This window comes from Lampris incognitus, chromosome 5 (genome assembly GCF_029633865.1).
Source record: "Lampris incognitus isolate fLamInc1 chromosome 5, fLamInc1.hap2, whole genome shotgun sequence".
Lineage (NCBI taxonomy): Eukaryota > Metazoa > Chordata > Actinopteri > Lampriformes > Lampridae > Lampris > Lampris incognitus.
Window position 1 is genome coordinate 18770072 of NC_079215.1, and position 17729 is coordinate 18787800.

A 17729-nucleotide genomic window follows, 5' to 3' on the forward strand; every position below is an offset into this window, starting at 1 on the left:
CTCACTTATTGAAAAATAATCTTATATAGTTTTTTTTTCTTTCTCATCCAAACTCCTGCTCCCCTTTTTTTCACGACCAGAGATGATTACATTGACTGGTGTGGGCCCTGACTCCGGCCCCAGTCTGATAAATGACTCCGTCCATCATTGGTGCAGAGGAGAAAAAGTGATCTAGATAACCTGGTTGTTCATCTTCCTTTGTTCAAGCCCAGAGCCCAGGAGGCTATCGGGGATATTGGATATTGACCCCAGGATGGCTTCTCCAAGCCAAGATATTTGAAGTCTTTGTCATTGCATGACATCAAGTGTCTTCCGGTATTCAACTCTGCAGTCAAAACCCACAATTCCTCCTCACACTTTCATCCCTTGGTTTTGGTGATGTTCAATTTCAATGCTGAAATGTTCTGCAGTGTAATACCGGCTGACATCTAGAAGCAGTGATGTAACTTCCTGTGGTCAACAGGTTAATGTGAAAGTTAGGTGGCTATCTGAGTAGCTCCTACCCATTGCTTTTCAGTGCATGTACACATCCCAGTTTAACTGATGCCCTTTAGTCATGTGGCCTCTGTACAAGTAAGTCAAAGTCAAGGCAAGACACCCTATGCCCTATACCCTTCCAACTCCAGCCTGTTATAACAGCCATTATAATAGCAACAGCCTTACATAACCAATCATCAGCCTTACCCATACAAGCTCATGTGCACCTTGAGCACTTTAATGACACTGCATGCCAATTCCTCAACATTTGATTTTTTTTTTTTTTTTTTTTTTTGGCAGTGGTTGCCCACCTGCTTATCATTGGTTATCTTCACACTACTCCAGCTATGGGCATCTGGGGAAACAGGAACAATTCCTCCACCACTTATTCCTAAGAGCTCAACACCCACTAACCACTGGTCGACTGGTACCTTGCTAATCCTCCCCATTTCCAAAATGGTTGGAAATGGGGCAGACACAGAATGGCTGTGTCTGCCTCTTTGGTGGTGTCCTTGGCTCCACCCGTTATCATAGACAGTCCCTGCACAGTGCCACCTGGCCTTGGCGGAAGTCCCTGCAGGGGCACAGGCGTCTATACTTGGCGGAGTGTCCTGCGCAGCTGAAAAGGAGAGGTTCACGTTGCAAGCTGCACTCCCGCCGCACCACGGAGAAAGCCGGCAGGATGTGGTTGATCTCTGAGTCGATTACCTCGCACTGTACCTCCAACCTGGGCAGGGAACGGAGTGACTGTTAAGTTTGAAATTCAAGACTACACCGAGTTTCTCAGACAAAAGGCTGAATAAAGCACAATATCAACACAGTTATTTTGTAATAACAATTAGAAAACTGTTGTTGCTGTGTAATAGAGGTGTGACTGATGAAGTGTGGTGATTTTTGTGCTCTATAGATGTCCTCCTCGTAAAAGGTTCTCCCTTGGACAAAAAAAATAATAAAGATAAACGAGAGATCCAGGATTTTTCTCCAGTAATAAATAGTTATCTGATCCATCTGGATGATGGAGTCAGGTTACATGGCATCTTTACCATGGTTGTAGACACTCTCTATATACCATTAAAGGAGATCATGAGGACCAAGGTACCTGCTGTGCATTGTAACTTCAGAGGACAAAAGACGGAAAATCAGCTATAATGCATATCTGCATGTGGACATACTAACTGGCATATTTACCATGGTTCAAGAAAATCTCCATATACTGTTGAAATTATTGAGCATTATGGACGGAGACTGGTGCACCAGCAAACTCGTTTCTACTCAAGCGGAATACAGGATTGAAACGTGATGACGATGTGGTGAGGCTTCTGTTGGACAGATAATCTACCGATTTTACTATCAAAATTAGGGCAAAACAGTGTTCCCATGTAGTTTGTAATAAATTATACTGTCTGTGTTAGCTTTGGTCCCAGGATCAATTTTTACAAGGGTGGGAACTGTTTACTGCTGATCTGATGGCCCACCAGCCACAGCAGCTGCTACACCCGGTGTGTAGTCCTCACTGCCGGAGGGAGGGACTGATTGAGCAAATCTCTGATTTCAGCTTTAATTGTCTCTCTACAGTAGCGTTTCTCAACAGGGGTGTTCAGAGAATGTCGGGGGCTGCTGGAAGCGATATTTTTGGAATGGGGCCATTGAGATGCTGTTGTGGGGTGTTTGTATCATATCAAAATATCCGCAAAATGGTTCAGATCAAGAAAAAAAAAACCCTACCATTATTTTACTGAAGACCCTAGCTATGGAGTTGTACTTTCTCCCACTAATGCACAACTTCCAATGTGTTTTTTGTGTGAACAAGTGTTTTCAAATGAGGCCATGGAGACACTCGTATGTCTTTTTGATGGAAGCCGTGCCAATTTAGCTTACTTTGCTAAGCTAGATGGGCCTATAATATAGGATAGCCTGCACGTCCTTCTGCTTTTTTTCCCCAGTAGCCTCAGACTTTTTCCTTTGTAGGCTGCTGTTGTTTTCCGTTGGAATATGTAATAAGAACGCTTCTTGTTGGCACCGGCACAAAATTACCGCCTTCTGATGGGCTGCTGTTTGTGACCAATAATGAGACCTAACTAAAGTCTGAATGTCAAATTTCTAACCATTGCATTTGTTTAACACATAAATGTAATTTCTATTCAGGGCTTTTTTGCTCCCTGGCTAACTAAAGACAATGATATTTCAACTGTCCAGTTAAATCAAATCTGTTACTTGGCATTCAGCGACATGCTTTTTTAATGATATAATAATTGACATTAATATTCAGGGGAGACAAATAGCCTACATTTTAATTGATGGGAGGTGGTAAGGGATCTGAATAATGGATAGGGGGTTGCTGGCCCAAAAAAAGGTTGAGAACCACTGCTCTACAGTGTAGCACATGGTTACCCAATGAGACCAGACTCTGAAAAAATTATATATATATATATGTGTGTGTGTGTGTGTGTGTGTATGTGAGAAAGTAGAGGAAAGGGGGGTTATCTCAGGATAGGGAGACAGACAGAGAGCAAGAGGGATATAAAGAGAAGGAGATTTCATACAGCACCAACCAACTTGAACAAAGAAGGGAGGGATGTGTTGGGGGACTTGCAGGATGAGGAGTATGAGGCAGGTATGAAGTGTCAGAAAGGGACAGGATGGGAGGGAGGTAGTGAGGACTAAAGGCCGGGCCTGAATTACAAGAGCAAGTAACAACATGAAAACGAAAGAGAGCAGCGATGGATAGATGAGGGAGGGAGGGAAGCAAAATATAATGACCAACTGAAAGTAAGCTTGGAGTATAGAGAGGGGTAGTTTTGAGGAGATTGGCTCTGTCTCAGAACAGAAATTGCTTTACATTGATTGTTGCAATTTCCTTTTCCTATCGCAAGGAAATATCCTCTTTGAATGGAGAGGTGAGGCCACAGATATGAAAGACTACCTTTATGTGTGTGTGTGCACGCACACACAACCCGCCCAATGTTTTAGGAGATCCCATCACTTCTGTCTCACAGAGAAAATGTCTTTGTACAAAGTATTTGAAGGTCCCAAAATTTGATTGCCTACATATCGATGAACAGTTGACTTTCACCCCTGATTCATGCTCAGTGTGGATTGTAATGCTTAACAACCAGATCCCTACCATGACCTTAACCACATCAAACCATCTCGGCATATTATGGGAACTGCAACAAACGATTATTTTCGTATTTGATCTTTTTTTTTTATTAATCATTGGCCTAACTGATTAGATTGATTTTCATTTCGAGAGGCTAGGTTCAACTAATTAGCAAAATTAGAACAGTGCACCCAGTAGAGTGCAGCTCACTGTCACTGGTGCTCGGACTTGGGAGAAAAACCAGCTGAGAAGTTGGCACTCAACTGCGGTATAGAACAGGTTTTTCAAAGGTTTTGAATCACTGCAACCACAAGAGGTTCTTACAGCTTACGAATTTCATTAAAAATCAAAAATACTGATGAAAACCCATCTTAAGTTTCCAGAGCCCAAATTGACATCTTAAAACTGTTTACATAGTCTCACCAACAGGCAAAAAAAAACAAAAACAATCCTTAAGTATTCATTTAATAATGACATAAATCAGAGGAAGGCAAGCAAATCTTAGCTTTTATGAAACTGCAACCAACAGATTAATCGACTACCAAAATTCTAATCAATGGGTTGTTTTGTCTGTGAAACTGGATTGCTTTTTTTGTGTAGCTTTGTGAGTAATTTTCATCAAGACGGGTACATATCTAGCACTGATGTCAGCATCTCAATGGGCTCTGAGGCAGAACTCACCCACGGAGCGCCTCTTTGTTGTTGATGAAGCGGAAGTGAGAAGGCTCACAGACCAGGCCGGCCAGTTGGCATGCCTCCACACAGGACTGGTCCTCCTGGGACACCAGCAACCGCAGGGAGCGGAGGGGAGGCCACGTAGGAGGAGCCGGCACACCGGACGCCCAGCCAAGGGCAGTTGAATTGAGTAAGGTCACAAACGGAGGCCCTGGAGTTCTGATGCCACCAGCTGGCCCCGACTTGGAGAGATTGGATGGAGGAAACACCGACTCTGAGACACAGAAATCCTGGAAGGGAAAGACCAGGTATAATCAGTCTGGTATAGTTAACGATCAGATATAATCAGTAGGTTATAGTTAAGGATGAGTATAGATACACGATTATGTTACAAAATAGCTTTGACATCCCAAGACACATTTAAGGTGCAGCTAACCTTTGGAGTTTTTAGGCCTCCGATCCTTATCTACTACTACCTTCGGCTGCTCCCGTTTGGGGTCGCCACAGCGGATCATCCTTTTCCATTTCTTCCTGTCTTCTGCATCTTCCTCTGTCACACCAGCCACCTGCATGTCCTCCCTCACCACATCCATAAACTTCCCCTTTTCCTCTTCCCTGGCAGTTCCATATTCAGCATCCTTCTCCCAATATAACCAGCATCTCTCCTCCACACATGTCCAAGCCATCTCAATCTTGCTTCTCTTGCTTTGTCTCCAAACCGTCCAACCTGAGCTGTCCCTCTAATATAATCGTTCCTAATCCTGTCCTTCTTCGTCACTCCCAGTGAAAATCTTAGCATCTCCAGCTCTGCCTCCTGTCTTTTCGTCAGTGCCACTGTCTCCAAACCATATAACATAGTTGGTCTCACAACCATCTTGTAAACCTTCCCTTTAACTCTTGCTGGTACCCTTCTGTTGCAAATCACTCCTGACACTCTTCTCCTCCACCTACTCCACCCTGCCTGCACTCTCTTCTTTACCTCTCTTCTGCACTCCCCGTTACTTAAACAGTTTACCCCAACTATTTAAACTCCTTGCTTCGTCACCTCTACCCCTTGCATCCTTACCATTCCACTGTCCTCCCTCTCATTCATGCATATGTATTCCATCTTGCTCCTACTGACTTTCATTCCTCTTCTCTCCAGTGTATACCTCCACCTCTCCAGGCTCTCCTCAACCTGCATCCTACTCTCACTACAGATCAATTTCATCCGGGAACATCATAGTCCACGGAGACTCCTGCCTGATCTTGTCCGTCAACCTGTCCATCACCATTGCAAACAAGGAAGGTCTCACAGCCAATCCTTGATTTAATCTCACCTCCACCTTGAACCCATCTGTCTTTCCAACTGCACACCTCACCACTATCACACTTCCCTCATACATATCCTGCACCACTCCTACATACTTCTCTGCAACTCCCGACTTCCTCATACAATATCACACCTCCTCTCTCGGTACCCTGTCATATGCTTTCTCTAAATCCAGAAAGACACAATGTAACTCTTTCTGGCCTTCTCTATACTTCTTAGTCAACAGTTTCAAAGCAAACGTTGCATCTGCTGTGCTGTTTTGTGGCATGAAACTATACTGATCGTCACCTCTTATTATAATCCAAAGTCTTGAGGCCTTTACACATTGGGGCATTTTTTCCCCGTGCGATTATTTCACGTGTCAACATTTTTTCATGAGTACTTTCACAAAGAACGTGACTATTAAGTGATGAGAGAGCAACGTAATTTTTTTTTCAGAACAAGGTTGATTTTTCTGAGCTTTCATGCTGTGAATAAAGGCATCAACCAATCACGTTGTGTGGAGCGGACATCACATCACAACTTCTAATGACAATGGTGGCCCTGTTGATTGTTTGTGTTTGTCATCACCCTGTATTGTATGACAAAGGACACAAAAACTTATAAAGACGATAAACTCAAGGACAAAGTGTGGAGGAGCATCGCCGAACAACTAGGCTACCAGGATATTGTGTAGCTTATGTACTTTACTTTTGGATGTAGTAGAGCTGGTAGCAAGGCAACCCTTCCTTGCCAACCCTGAGCCGGTTGTGGCGCACTGCAACGAAGGAAGTGAGCCCGATGGGGGCTGGACCGGCAATGCACAGGGGTCCCTCCGCAACCCCGAAGGGAATAATAATAATAAAATAATTTCATTAAAAAAAATATATATAAAAAGCACTTTTCTAAAACAATGTTACAAAGTGCTTCACAAAAAAACAACAAAAACAAAACTAGACAAAGCAAATATAAGAGTAAGACCAAATAAATAAGAGTAAAACTAAAAACAAACATTTGTGAAAGCTTTCATAAAAAGAAAAGTTTTAAGACAAGATTTAAAAGAAGTTAGAGACTTGGTTTGTCTTAGTTCAACAGGGAGCAAGTTCCATGGTGTGGGGGCTCTAACAGCAAAAGTCCAATCATCCAAGTATCAGGGTGCCATCTGCAGATCTTAATCAGCCAGGGGGCATATAGGAAATCAATAAATCACAAATGAATGAAGGAGCAACACAATTTAAAGCCTTAAAAGTGAGCAGTAACATTTTAAAATCAATTTGAAATATAACGGGGAGCCAGTGTAGTGAGGCAAGCACAGGAGTGATTATGGTCATGCCTCCTTGTCCCAGTAATGAGCCGAGCAGCAACATTTTATACCAACTGCAGACAGTGGAGGGAGCCCTTACTGATACAGGAATAAAGGGCATTACAATAGTCAAGCCGAGAATAGATAAAAGTATGTAAACTTTTTGCAGATCGGCAATTGATAAAAATGACAAAATTTTGGAGATTAGCTTGAGTTGGAAAAAGCATGACTGAACAACATGTTTGATTTGATTATCAAAACTGAGGTTAGCATCAAATATTACCCCAATTCCTAGCAGCCTGCTTAAGACTACCTAACAGACCACTAAGATTAGTAACAAAAGGGCTGATGGAATTATCAGGACCGAAAAGAATGACTTCAGTCTTCTCAACATTTAATTTGAGAAAATTTTCAGACATCCACGACTTAATGTCAGAGAGGCAAGTTGTGAGATTTGCAAGGGTGCTAGGATCTGTAGGTTTTAGAGGCATGTATATCTTGAGTGTCGTCGGTATAAAAATGGTAGAGCACATCGTGATTTTGAATGACCTGACCAAGGGGCAGCATATATATAGAAAAGAGAAGGAGGCCAAGAACTGAGCCTTGAGGGACACCACAACTCAACTGAGCCACTAAGGAGGTAGCGTTACCCAGAACAACAGAAAAAGATCTGTTGGTGAGGAAGAGGAGAAGATCCCCATGCGCCACACTGCCATACCTGAAACTGCCAGGTTGAGTCCCCCTTGTGTCTCGCTACTTTCATATTGCTGCTGGTATGAAGTTTTGATGCGAGTATTTCACATTTGTGTGTCATGTATTTGTCTTGTCTCTGGTGTCTAAAGGCCTTTATAATCACCAGATTAAAAAAACTGAAATGGGATGTCTGCAGACAGCCTTGTGTGTATTCTTTGGGGTGTGGACGCTATTTAGCTTGCGCTGAGCTAATTTAAGCTAATCTGGGGCAGCTGGTCAACACCCCACTCTGCCCATATAAATGGGAAAGAATACGATTTTACTAGAAAACTGCTTTGTTACCTCCTGAGCTATAATAGTGACTAATTAAGGTTTTGTTAATAGTGACTAATTAGGGTTTTCTACTGTCAGCGGAGTGAGTTTACACATACAAGAAATTCTGATTGAATTGATTACTTTGCACAAAGATCAATAAGGATGTAATTTTTAAGAGGAGAGGAATACGCATGTACACACTTAAAACAAACATCAATCATCTGACTCCCATCTGCTTGACAACATATAAACACCTGGGTAAATCATGTTGTTTTACTAACTGAGACATCACTAAATGTAAGAGAGAATATTATTAGGCAGATCTTGGATCAGCCAGCCATGCTAGTTGAAAGAAACTTCTGACACAAACGGGTACAAGCATCCCTCAGAACAGCTTTAGCTGAGCAGTCTGGCTTTCGGAGTTGAGATGGTCTGCCATTCAAAACAGGAGAGAGGGGAGCGGTGAGGACTTGTCTTTCTGCCATTTCTCTGATGTCTACTGAGGAGATCCATGAAAAACAATCCATCTCCTCACCCGTTCTTCCATCATTTCACCATTTCAACCACCCTTCTCTGTCTCTCTCCTGCTTTCATTCTTTCTGGATTAGCATCAGGGAAGGGGCGGGTTTGTTGGCAGCGGGCGCGCAGCCTTTGGGTCATAGGGTAGATAAGTAGGCCATAATGAGAGTTTACACGTAGATCAATCACAAGTCCACTTACATGAGAAATAGTCACTCTCTCTCTGTCTCACACACACACACCTTTGATCGCTCCATGCTGTGTGTGTGTGTGTGTGTGTGTGTGTGTGTGTGTGTGTGTGTGTGTGTGTGTGTGTGTGTGTGTGTGAGAGAGAGAGTGAGCAAGCAATAAGATGAACTCGGGTAAAAATTGACTCTGGTCAGTATAATTCAGTTTTGAGATGGCGCTGAGAGAGTTGGGAGAACGCTCTGCCTTAGATAAAACTTTTGATTTTTATAAGACATGTTTCACAGCTCCAGCACGCTTGTATTGGAGTCTGTCCTTCCATTCGAGTGCCTGAATTTTATCACTCACATACTGATGAATAAATGGGCAGAGTAGGCAAAGTGGGAAGATTGGGAGCTCTCCTAGCATGTAGTACATTACCCGTTGTGAGCAGCTGTTGTAATTAGTGAGAGAGCGGGAGAGACTCCAATCTAATCCACTGAATTGGCACACTATTTAAATTTAAAACAACCTAATGAAAAACAAATCCTAACAAATCCAAATCCTTTGTGATCAAAATCCTGAAATTGAGAAGGGGAGACAGAAAAAACTGATCACCAAGAGAACAGAGACTGTGCAAAGAATGCCAGCCGAGTGACACTGAGGATGAAATGCATTTTCTTTTTCAATGTCCTCAGTATGAAACAGCCAGAAGGACTTAAGAAATTTGAGGATATTCACCATAAGTTTTCCCATCAATAATACTCGCTATAGTGGCATTCTGTCTGGATGTCAAATTAAGCCACTAACAAGCTGTAGGCACAGTAACTTCAGGCTGACACGAAGGACAGGAGATGTAATCAGTTTAAAAAAGTTTACTGATAAGAGTTTAAATTACATTGCGTCACATGGTAGAAAAACTGTGCTCCCTGCCTAATGCAGCTCTCTGCCTAACTCTATTACCGCACATGACGTCACTCACTATTAAAGGAAGCATTGATAATCAACATTTACATACATGTTTTTGTACATTACTTTTGTCCTATACAAACTACTAGACATTATGAATTTTGCATGATATTTAAATAAACTTATATTCTAACATTGTGGCTCTTGCATATCTGGCCCCCAATGGTTAACCAGGAAGCTTAGGCAATTATCAAACCAACTCAAATAGTAAGAGCCATCAAACTGAAGCAATCAAACACTAAGAGTCATCAGTCATCAATAAACTGCAATTAACTATTTTATAGCCTTTTTTCTTTACATTTCTTCATCATGTGGTCCTCTTGTGTTCACAGTGCTTCTTGCAGCAAGCACAGTTTATTTACAGGCCTCTCCAGCGTACTGGTTTTGATGTGCAGCTTCACTTGGTGTACCATTCCACTGGAGTCAAGAACACTACATGTACAAATGTATTGGGACACACCTCTTAACCATTGAATTCAGGTGTTTCATTCAGACCCATTGCCACAGGTGAATAAAATCAAGCAGCTAGCCGTGCAGTCTGCATTTACAAACATTTGTGAAAGAATGGGTCGTTCTGAAGAGCTCAGTGAATTCAAGCGTGGTACTGTCATAGGATGCCACCTTTGCAATAAGTCAGCTCATGAAATTTCTTCCCTGCTAGATATTCCACGGTCAACTGTAAGTGGTATTATTGAAAAGTGGAAGCGTTTAGGAACAACAGCAACTCAGCCACGAAGTGGCAGACCATGTAAAGTCACACCGCGGGGTCAATGAGTGCTGAGGCACATAGTGTGTAAAAGTCGCCAACACTCTGCTGACTCAATAACTGCAGAGTTCCAAACTTCCTCTGGCATTAACATCAGCACAAAAGCTGTGTGCCGGGAGCTTCATGGAATGGGTTTCCATGGCTGAGCAGCTGCATGCAAGCCTTACATCACCAAGCACAATATCAAGCCTCAGATAGAGTGGTGTAAAGCACGCTGCCACTGGACTCTGGACCAGTGGAAACGTGTTCTGTGGAATGACGAATCATGCTTCTCTGTCTGGCAGTCTGATGGATGAGTCTGGGTTTGGCAGATGCCAGGAGAACATTACCTGCCTTACTGCATTGTGCCAACTGTAAGGTTTGGTGGAGGAGGGATAATGGTATGGGGTTGTTTTTCAGGGGTTGGGCTAGGCCCCTTAGTTCCAGTGAAGGGAAATCTTAATGCTTCAGCATACCAAGATATTTTGGACAATTCTATGCTTCTAACTTTGTGGGAACAGTTTGGGGAGGGCTCTTTTCTGTTCTAGCATGACTGTGTCCTAGTGCACAAAGCAAGGTCCATTAAGAAATGGTTGGGTGAGTTTGGTGTGGAAAAACTTGACTGGCCCGCACAGAGCGCTGACCTCAACCCCATTGAACACCTTTGGGATGAACTAGAGCGGAGATTGTGAGCCAGGTCTTCTTGTCCAACATCAGTGCCTGACCTCACATGCTCTTCTGGATGAATGGGCAAGAATTCCCACAGACATACTCCAAAATCTTGTGGAAAGCCTTCCCAGAAGAGTGGAAGCTGTTATAGCTGCAAGGGGGGGGCGCAACTCCATATTAATGCCTATGGATTTAGAATGGGACATCATAAAAGCTCCTGTACGTGTAATGGCCAGGTGCCCCAATACTTTTGTACATACAGTGTAGCTATTCATGCCAGTTTCTGATCTCTTATACTATTTCAGTATTCTTACTTGAGCTCTTTTCTACAATGGCTGCCTCTAAAGTCAGCCTTTCCAGCTTGGCTTTAATCTGTGCTTCATCCAATTCAAGCTCCTGTTTCTCCTATAAAGCTGCAGGACGTTCAACTAATCCAGCTAGTTTTGTTTCTTTATTAGCACAAACTGATGATCTGGCGGACATGACTGATGAGCATCAAACAAATGAACCCTTTTTTCATGCTGGTGTGATATTACTAATTGCCACTTGTGATGCACTATCTGCAGGGCCTACATCAACATTTACATCTTCATTATGAACACTGCCTACCTCATCATCATCAGCTGCTCTATTTTCTTTGTTTGTTTTGCTTTCACTCAAGGCATCCATCAATTTTTCCGTTTCTTCTGCGAACTGTCTGATAGTCGACATCATAGGCTCAAACCAACTGCTTAGATCTGCAGGCTTTTAATCTTTTGGCAGAAGATCTTCCACTTGCCTACTGAGCTCTTTAAACTTAATGACAAGAGTGAGGAAATCATTGTGCATGCACTCTTGTACTTTTTGCAAATTGCCAGCCTCACTCATCAAACTTTAGACTACTTAATTTTTACCAGTTATCTGAGCTAATACTCTTCTCCTGGCTCCATGGACTTTATGCAGTTTATCCTCCAATGCTCTCTGTTAGCTTGATTCTTCTTTTAGATTCAATTTCTACAGCATCAATTACTTCCTTATCATCAGCCATCATATCAGCAAAGCAATGTGTAAACTGTGTGCAAATGAATACAAAGTATTTTCATTTTTCTCATCAGACAGCATCACAACTTCTGAAACACACTGAGATTTCAATGGCTTTTACCAAGTCAAGTTACTGTATTTGCTCTCAGAGAAATCCAGAGTAGCTAGCATCTCGAATCAAATTAGCATCATCACTCTGCATTCACTTTGGAGCGTCTGGCAGTCTATCTTCAGATATTGTAGTCTTTTAAAGGTTCTCAATCCTTTCTTTACCTTTTCCGAAGTTTTCGTTCAATTAAGTGCATACCACAATGTCGCGTTGAGGACTTTCTCCAAATGATGCGTCGGACTTCCCTTCAGAATTCACCAGTTGCATTAGCTAGCATCCAACTCTCCCTCATGATTTGATCGTGTTAATTTCCTCCGAGCAGTTTTTTCTACCAATATATTGGCATTCTGTCTGGATGTCAAATTAAGCCACTAACAAACTGTAGGCGCAGCAACTTTAGTCTGACGCAAATGACAGGAGATGTAATCCAGATTAAAAAAGTTTAGTGAAAAAAGGTTTAAATTACATGGTGTCACACGGTAGAAAAACTGTGCTCCCTGCCTAATGCAGCTCTCTGCCTGACTCTACTACTGCACCTGATGCCACTCACTATTAAAGGAAGCATCGATAATCAACATTCAATATACACACACTTGTTTTTGTAAATTACCTTTATCTTGTAAAATGACTAAAAAAATAATGAACTTTGCATGATATCTAAATTAATTTATATTCTCACATTGTGGCTCTTACACTTGCAGGAGAACCTCATTCAGCCTATCTTGCAGTTCGATATGTATTCATTTTACATAGTAGTTTATGCTATAGTATATACTGTTTTGGCAAAATTTTGCATTGATAGTCATGCCAATTAAGCCTTGCTGAGTATACATTGAATTCAATTTAGAGAGAGATACCTGAAGAGACTTGCTATGTGTACATTTTTCCTCATCACAGATAGACCGACATATATAAGCTTATCCCTTGTGTTGTCCACACATTCTGTACACTGCCCTTGTCTTAAGGGTAATTTATGACCCGCCTTCATTAAACCTCTAAATTAAAGCAACTTCATTTAATTTTAAACACCAAAATCTATTTTGCACAAAGAAACAACCTGTCATTTACCACAAACTTTGTGACTATCTGGGTTTTCCCTCTTCACAGTGCAGAAAGACTGCATTTAATCAGTGGACACCACTCGTTTTTATAGGGTCAAACATGACCCAAATATGTCTTAGTACCCCAGTGGTGTACAGCTTTCAGGGGAATATGAACAAAAACAATGTTTCACTTTTTAAAAAAAATTTTTTTAGGGAAAGTCATCAAATTTCAGGTTGAAAAAAAAAATCAATTTGAGTTTTTTTTCTGCTTTTAAACACTGTTATGGGCCTTTTTGACTCGTAAGACAACAGAAAGGTTCACTCACCTGATGCTGTATGTAGGCATGTACTCTCTCTAGCATTCCCTCACAGGTGTATTCGTAGGGTAGATATGGTTCAACCTGCACACCCACACACGCACACAAACACAAAGAACATAAATTCTTAGAAATGCTGCGGCTGTGATCCACACGTCATTATGTCTGTGTTTTGCACATCTGAAAAGAAATGTATTATGCAGTCTTTTTTATTGTTCTCCCTTATAGCAATATATAGTCTATTGCCCTTGTTAATTTCAGTTGATAAACGTTTCCATAGTCAGATTTCTGTAAACCTGATTACAACAGGTGACTACTTGGAATTTAATTAGGCTTTTGTTAGTAGCTGTTGTTTGTATGCCACATATAGACGACATACCTTTGACTGGTCTAATCACAGACAAAATGGAAACACTGCATGGTCTTATGTCACCCTCAATAACTACATAAGCATGTACGATTCATCTCGGCAAACTGTCTTCATACAAACTCATAATGCAAACACTTGAATTACTGGCTAAAGGGGAATTGTCAACAATAACATAATTCAAGGGGTAATTATTTTTCTGGGGTTTTTACTTGTCTCCTACTTGCATAGAGTCAGACAAACTTGTGAATGTTTTTTATGTCTGTCTGCTGTCTGAAGGTGTGTTGAACAGTGAGTTTAGCCTAGCTTAGCTCAACACGTTTCCATCCATTATCCAAACTGCTTATCCTGCTCTCAGGGTCGCGGGGATGCTGGAGCCTATCCCAGCAGTGATTGGGTGGCAGGCGGGGAGACACCCTGGACAGGCCGCCAGACCATCACACAGAGCCGACACACACACCCACACACATTCATACCTAGGGACAATTTCGTACGGCCGATTCACCTGACCTACATGTCTTTGGACTGTGGGAGGAAACTGGAGCCCCCGGAGGAAACCCACGCAGACACGGGGAGACCATGCAAACTCCACACAGAGGATGACCCGCAAGGTTGGATTACCCCAGGGCTCGAACCCAGGACCTTCTTGCTGTGAGGTGACCACACTAACCCCTGCGCCATGATGCCGCCCCTGCTGCATGTCTACCAGTTTCTTTAGCAGTTCCTCTCAAAAGTAGGAAAACACACTTTCTCCGTAGCACACACTCTTTGCCTACCGTTAACAAATTTTCCTAACCAACCTTTTCATAAGTACATGGAAAATCCTAAAAATGAAATTAGTTATGATATTTTTTGGGCAGTAAGCATATCTGTCTTATTTCATGGCGGGAAACGTCATCTTCTTCTACAGCGGAAGACGGTGGTTGTTACAGAAAAACAATTCCGTGTCCTCTACATCTACACCCCTTTTTATCAATGTCTGTAGGCAGTGACAGACTAAAAACGAGTGCTTACTTACTCTATAAAAACTATTCGATGCATGAAATTCCTGTCAGAAATGGATTTAGTCTCGAATTCCAACCAAAATCCTAGCGGATATAAACGAAGTCTGATGAAACAGCAACAGCTTGGAGGACAGATTTGCCCCAATAGGAACCCCAACCTTTAGGCAGCAGACAGGACGGGAGTAGTACGTCTTAATAACAGGGCGAAGTGTGGTGGAATTAAGCTCTTATACAACCCGGTCCGCCTTTCAAGATGATTCATGGCTGACAAAATTTCACTTACGGTCTAAATTCAAAGCTGGCCAACATTCAGCCACGTGAAGAGCAAGACTCACCACAGTCCAAGTGCAACTCAAAGCAGAGGACGCATGCAGGGATAGAGAGAAACACTCCAGATCTGATCAAAGTATTACAGTAATCTAGTTTGTAAGCAGCCGGCTGTAGGGTAAATACACGGACATGAGGGTCAAACATATGTACTCCCTACACTAACAAACTGTCTGTCCTCAAAGAGAAAACCTCTCTTTCTTCTCTTTCATCTGTTCTTTTAACATTTTCCAGCAAGGTGACCCAAAGCAAATTCCCATTAAAAGTAAAGTCACAGGGGTGCACACACACACACTTGGCCCACAGACATGTATCCATGTGCATTTAGTGGCTTCAGCTGGTTGGTCAGGTAATATGTTTCTTGCTCAAGGGCATTTGGTCATTGTTATTGGCTCACAGCCATTTTCTTTCTGTTGCTGTTGACATTCAAAAAAAACAAAAACGAAAAAACAACAACTCATGAACCGCACATGATTTTTATTTCTGCAGACATCCATCCTTCCATCCATTCCTTATCCGAACCACTTATCCTGCTCTCAGGGTCGCGGGGATGCTGGAGCCCATCCCAGCAGTCATTGGGGAGCAGGCAGAGAGACACTCTGGGGGCAGTTTAGGTTGTCCGTCGTGTCCGATGATGACAATCCTGCCTCTGTCACTTGTGAGTCTTCTTATGGCTGTAAAGCCCAATCCGCGATCCACAATGTCTGCCGCAGAAAGAACAGGTGAAATCACTGACTGGGGGTGTAGGTGTGGTACTGGCTTCATGTCTCTTCAGATGTCTTCTGGTCCGTCGATCACCGCGGTCCTTCTCGAGGTTTTGCACCCCTTGTTGACAGCTGCCGCCAGATGGAGCGTTGGGCGGCAGTGTCTTCCAGCTGGCTCAGGTTCAGGCCGCACTTTTTTATGATGGTCTTCAGCTGGTCTTTGTACCGTTTTTCTGGCCGGCGGCCAAGATGTAGCTGGCCATACATCACTTTACGCGGTAAGCGCTCCTTTGGCATCCTGATGACATGACCGAGCCATCGAAGTTGGTGCTGGTTGACGGTAGCCTCCATGCTGATTGCGGAGTATTTCAGTATGGGGCACTCGGTCACGCCAGGTTATCCTCAGGATGCATTGTAGGCATCTGATGTGGAAGGCCTCAAGCATCCTGAGGTGGTGGCTGTACAGGGTCCACGCCTCACAGCTGTAGAGGAGAGTCGTGATGACAACTGCCAAGTAGACAGATATTTTGGTGTGGCGGTTGAGGTCTTTGTTTTGAAAGACCCTTCTCCTGAGTCTGCCAAAAGAGGATGACGCTTGTTTAATCCGGTTTTGCATCTCCCTGTCGATGCTGCAGTCGTCAGAGAGGAAGCTGCCCAGGTATTTGAAGGATTCCACTGTTGCAAGTGGTTTGTCAGAGATGTTGAAGGTTGGTGAATGAGATGGAGGAGTAGATGCCCACTGGCATACTACTTCAGTCTTTGCCACATTTATAGAGAGCCCCAGCCTACCATACGCCCTTGCAGCAGCTGCAAGGGTAGCTTGTAGTGCCTCGGATGTGTGGGCCACAACTGCACAGTCATCTGCGTACTGTAACTCGATGATGTGCTCAGATGTCATTTTTGTGACCGCTTGGAGCCTACGGATGTTAAATAGGTTTCCATCTAGTCTGAAGTCCACAGTAACCCCACTGTCCTTCCTGATTTCCTTGTGGAGCAGCAATGTCACACACAGGAGGAATATGTTGAAGAGAACTGGAGCAAGGATGCACCCCTGACGTACCCCGGTGCACACCCTGAAGGGCTCGGATTCCTGGGCTCCAATGGTCACACGTGCCATCATCCCCACATGAAATCTTTGAAGGATGTTGACAAACTTTCGTGGACAGCCAAACTTCAGGAGATTGTTCCATAGGATGTCCCTGTTGACTGTGTCGAAAGCCTTTGACAGGTCGATGAAGGCTATGAAGAGGTTCTGATGTTGCTCCCTACACTTCTCTTGGAGTTGCCGTGCTGTGAACACCATGTCCACAGTACTCCTATTCCTCCTAAACCCACACTGTGACTCAGGCAACAGCTCCTCTGAGATGTGTTTTACCAGCCTGTGTAACATGAGTTTGGCCAGGACTTTTCCAGCAACAGCCAGTAGTGAAATGCCACGGCCTGTTGCCACAGAGGGACTTGTCTCCTTTGCCTTTATATATGGAGATGATGTTAGCATCCCTCCACTGCTGAGGGACAGTTTCATTCTTCCATATGTGTGAGATGAACAGGAAAAGTGCACGGTTGCAGAGGTAGCCTCCCTGTTTAAAAATCTCTGCAGGGATACTGTCAGGGCCAGGGGTCTTGTTATTTTTCAGCGACCTAACTGCACAATTAACCTCTTCAAAGGTTGGTGGACGGTCAAGGTCTTGGATGGTGGGGCGGACAGGTAGTTCATCCAAGATCGAGGGATCTGTTGGGGAGGGCTGGTTCAAAAGAGTCTCAAAATGTTCTGCCCATCTTTTTGTGATGAGTTTCTGGTCCTTTATGAGGGTGGTACCATCATCAGACTTCAGGGGGAGACAGAGCAGTTTCTTGGGCCGTAGATGGTTTTCACTGCAGCATAAAAGTTGTGCATATCATTTCTATCAGCATGGG

General features: G+C 43.2%; 1 protein-coding gene across 1 annotated transcript in view; it reads right to left on the reverse strand.

Annotated features, from left to right (window-relative positions):
• Positions 1-1005: 1005 nt before the first annotated feature.
• LOC130112896 (alpha-1,6-mannosylglycoprotein 6-beta-N-acetylglucosaminyltransferase B-like) overlaps positions 1006-17729 on the reverse strand; it is a 271529-nt gene continuing 254805 nt past the window's right edge. The window contains exons 16-18 of the mRNA XM_056280419.1: positions 13420-13494; positions 4259-4542; positions 1006-1204 (exon numbers count right to left, since the gene is read on the reverse strand). Coding sequence (XP_056136394.1) covers positions 1006-1204; positions 4259-4542; positions 13420-13494 — 558 coding nt within the window. The remainder of the gene's footprint in view (positions 1205-4258; positions 4543-13419; positions 13495-17729) is intronic.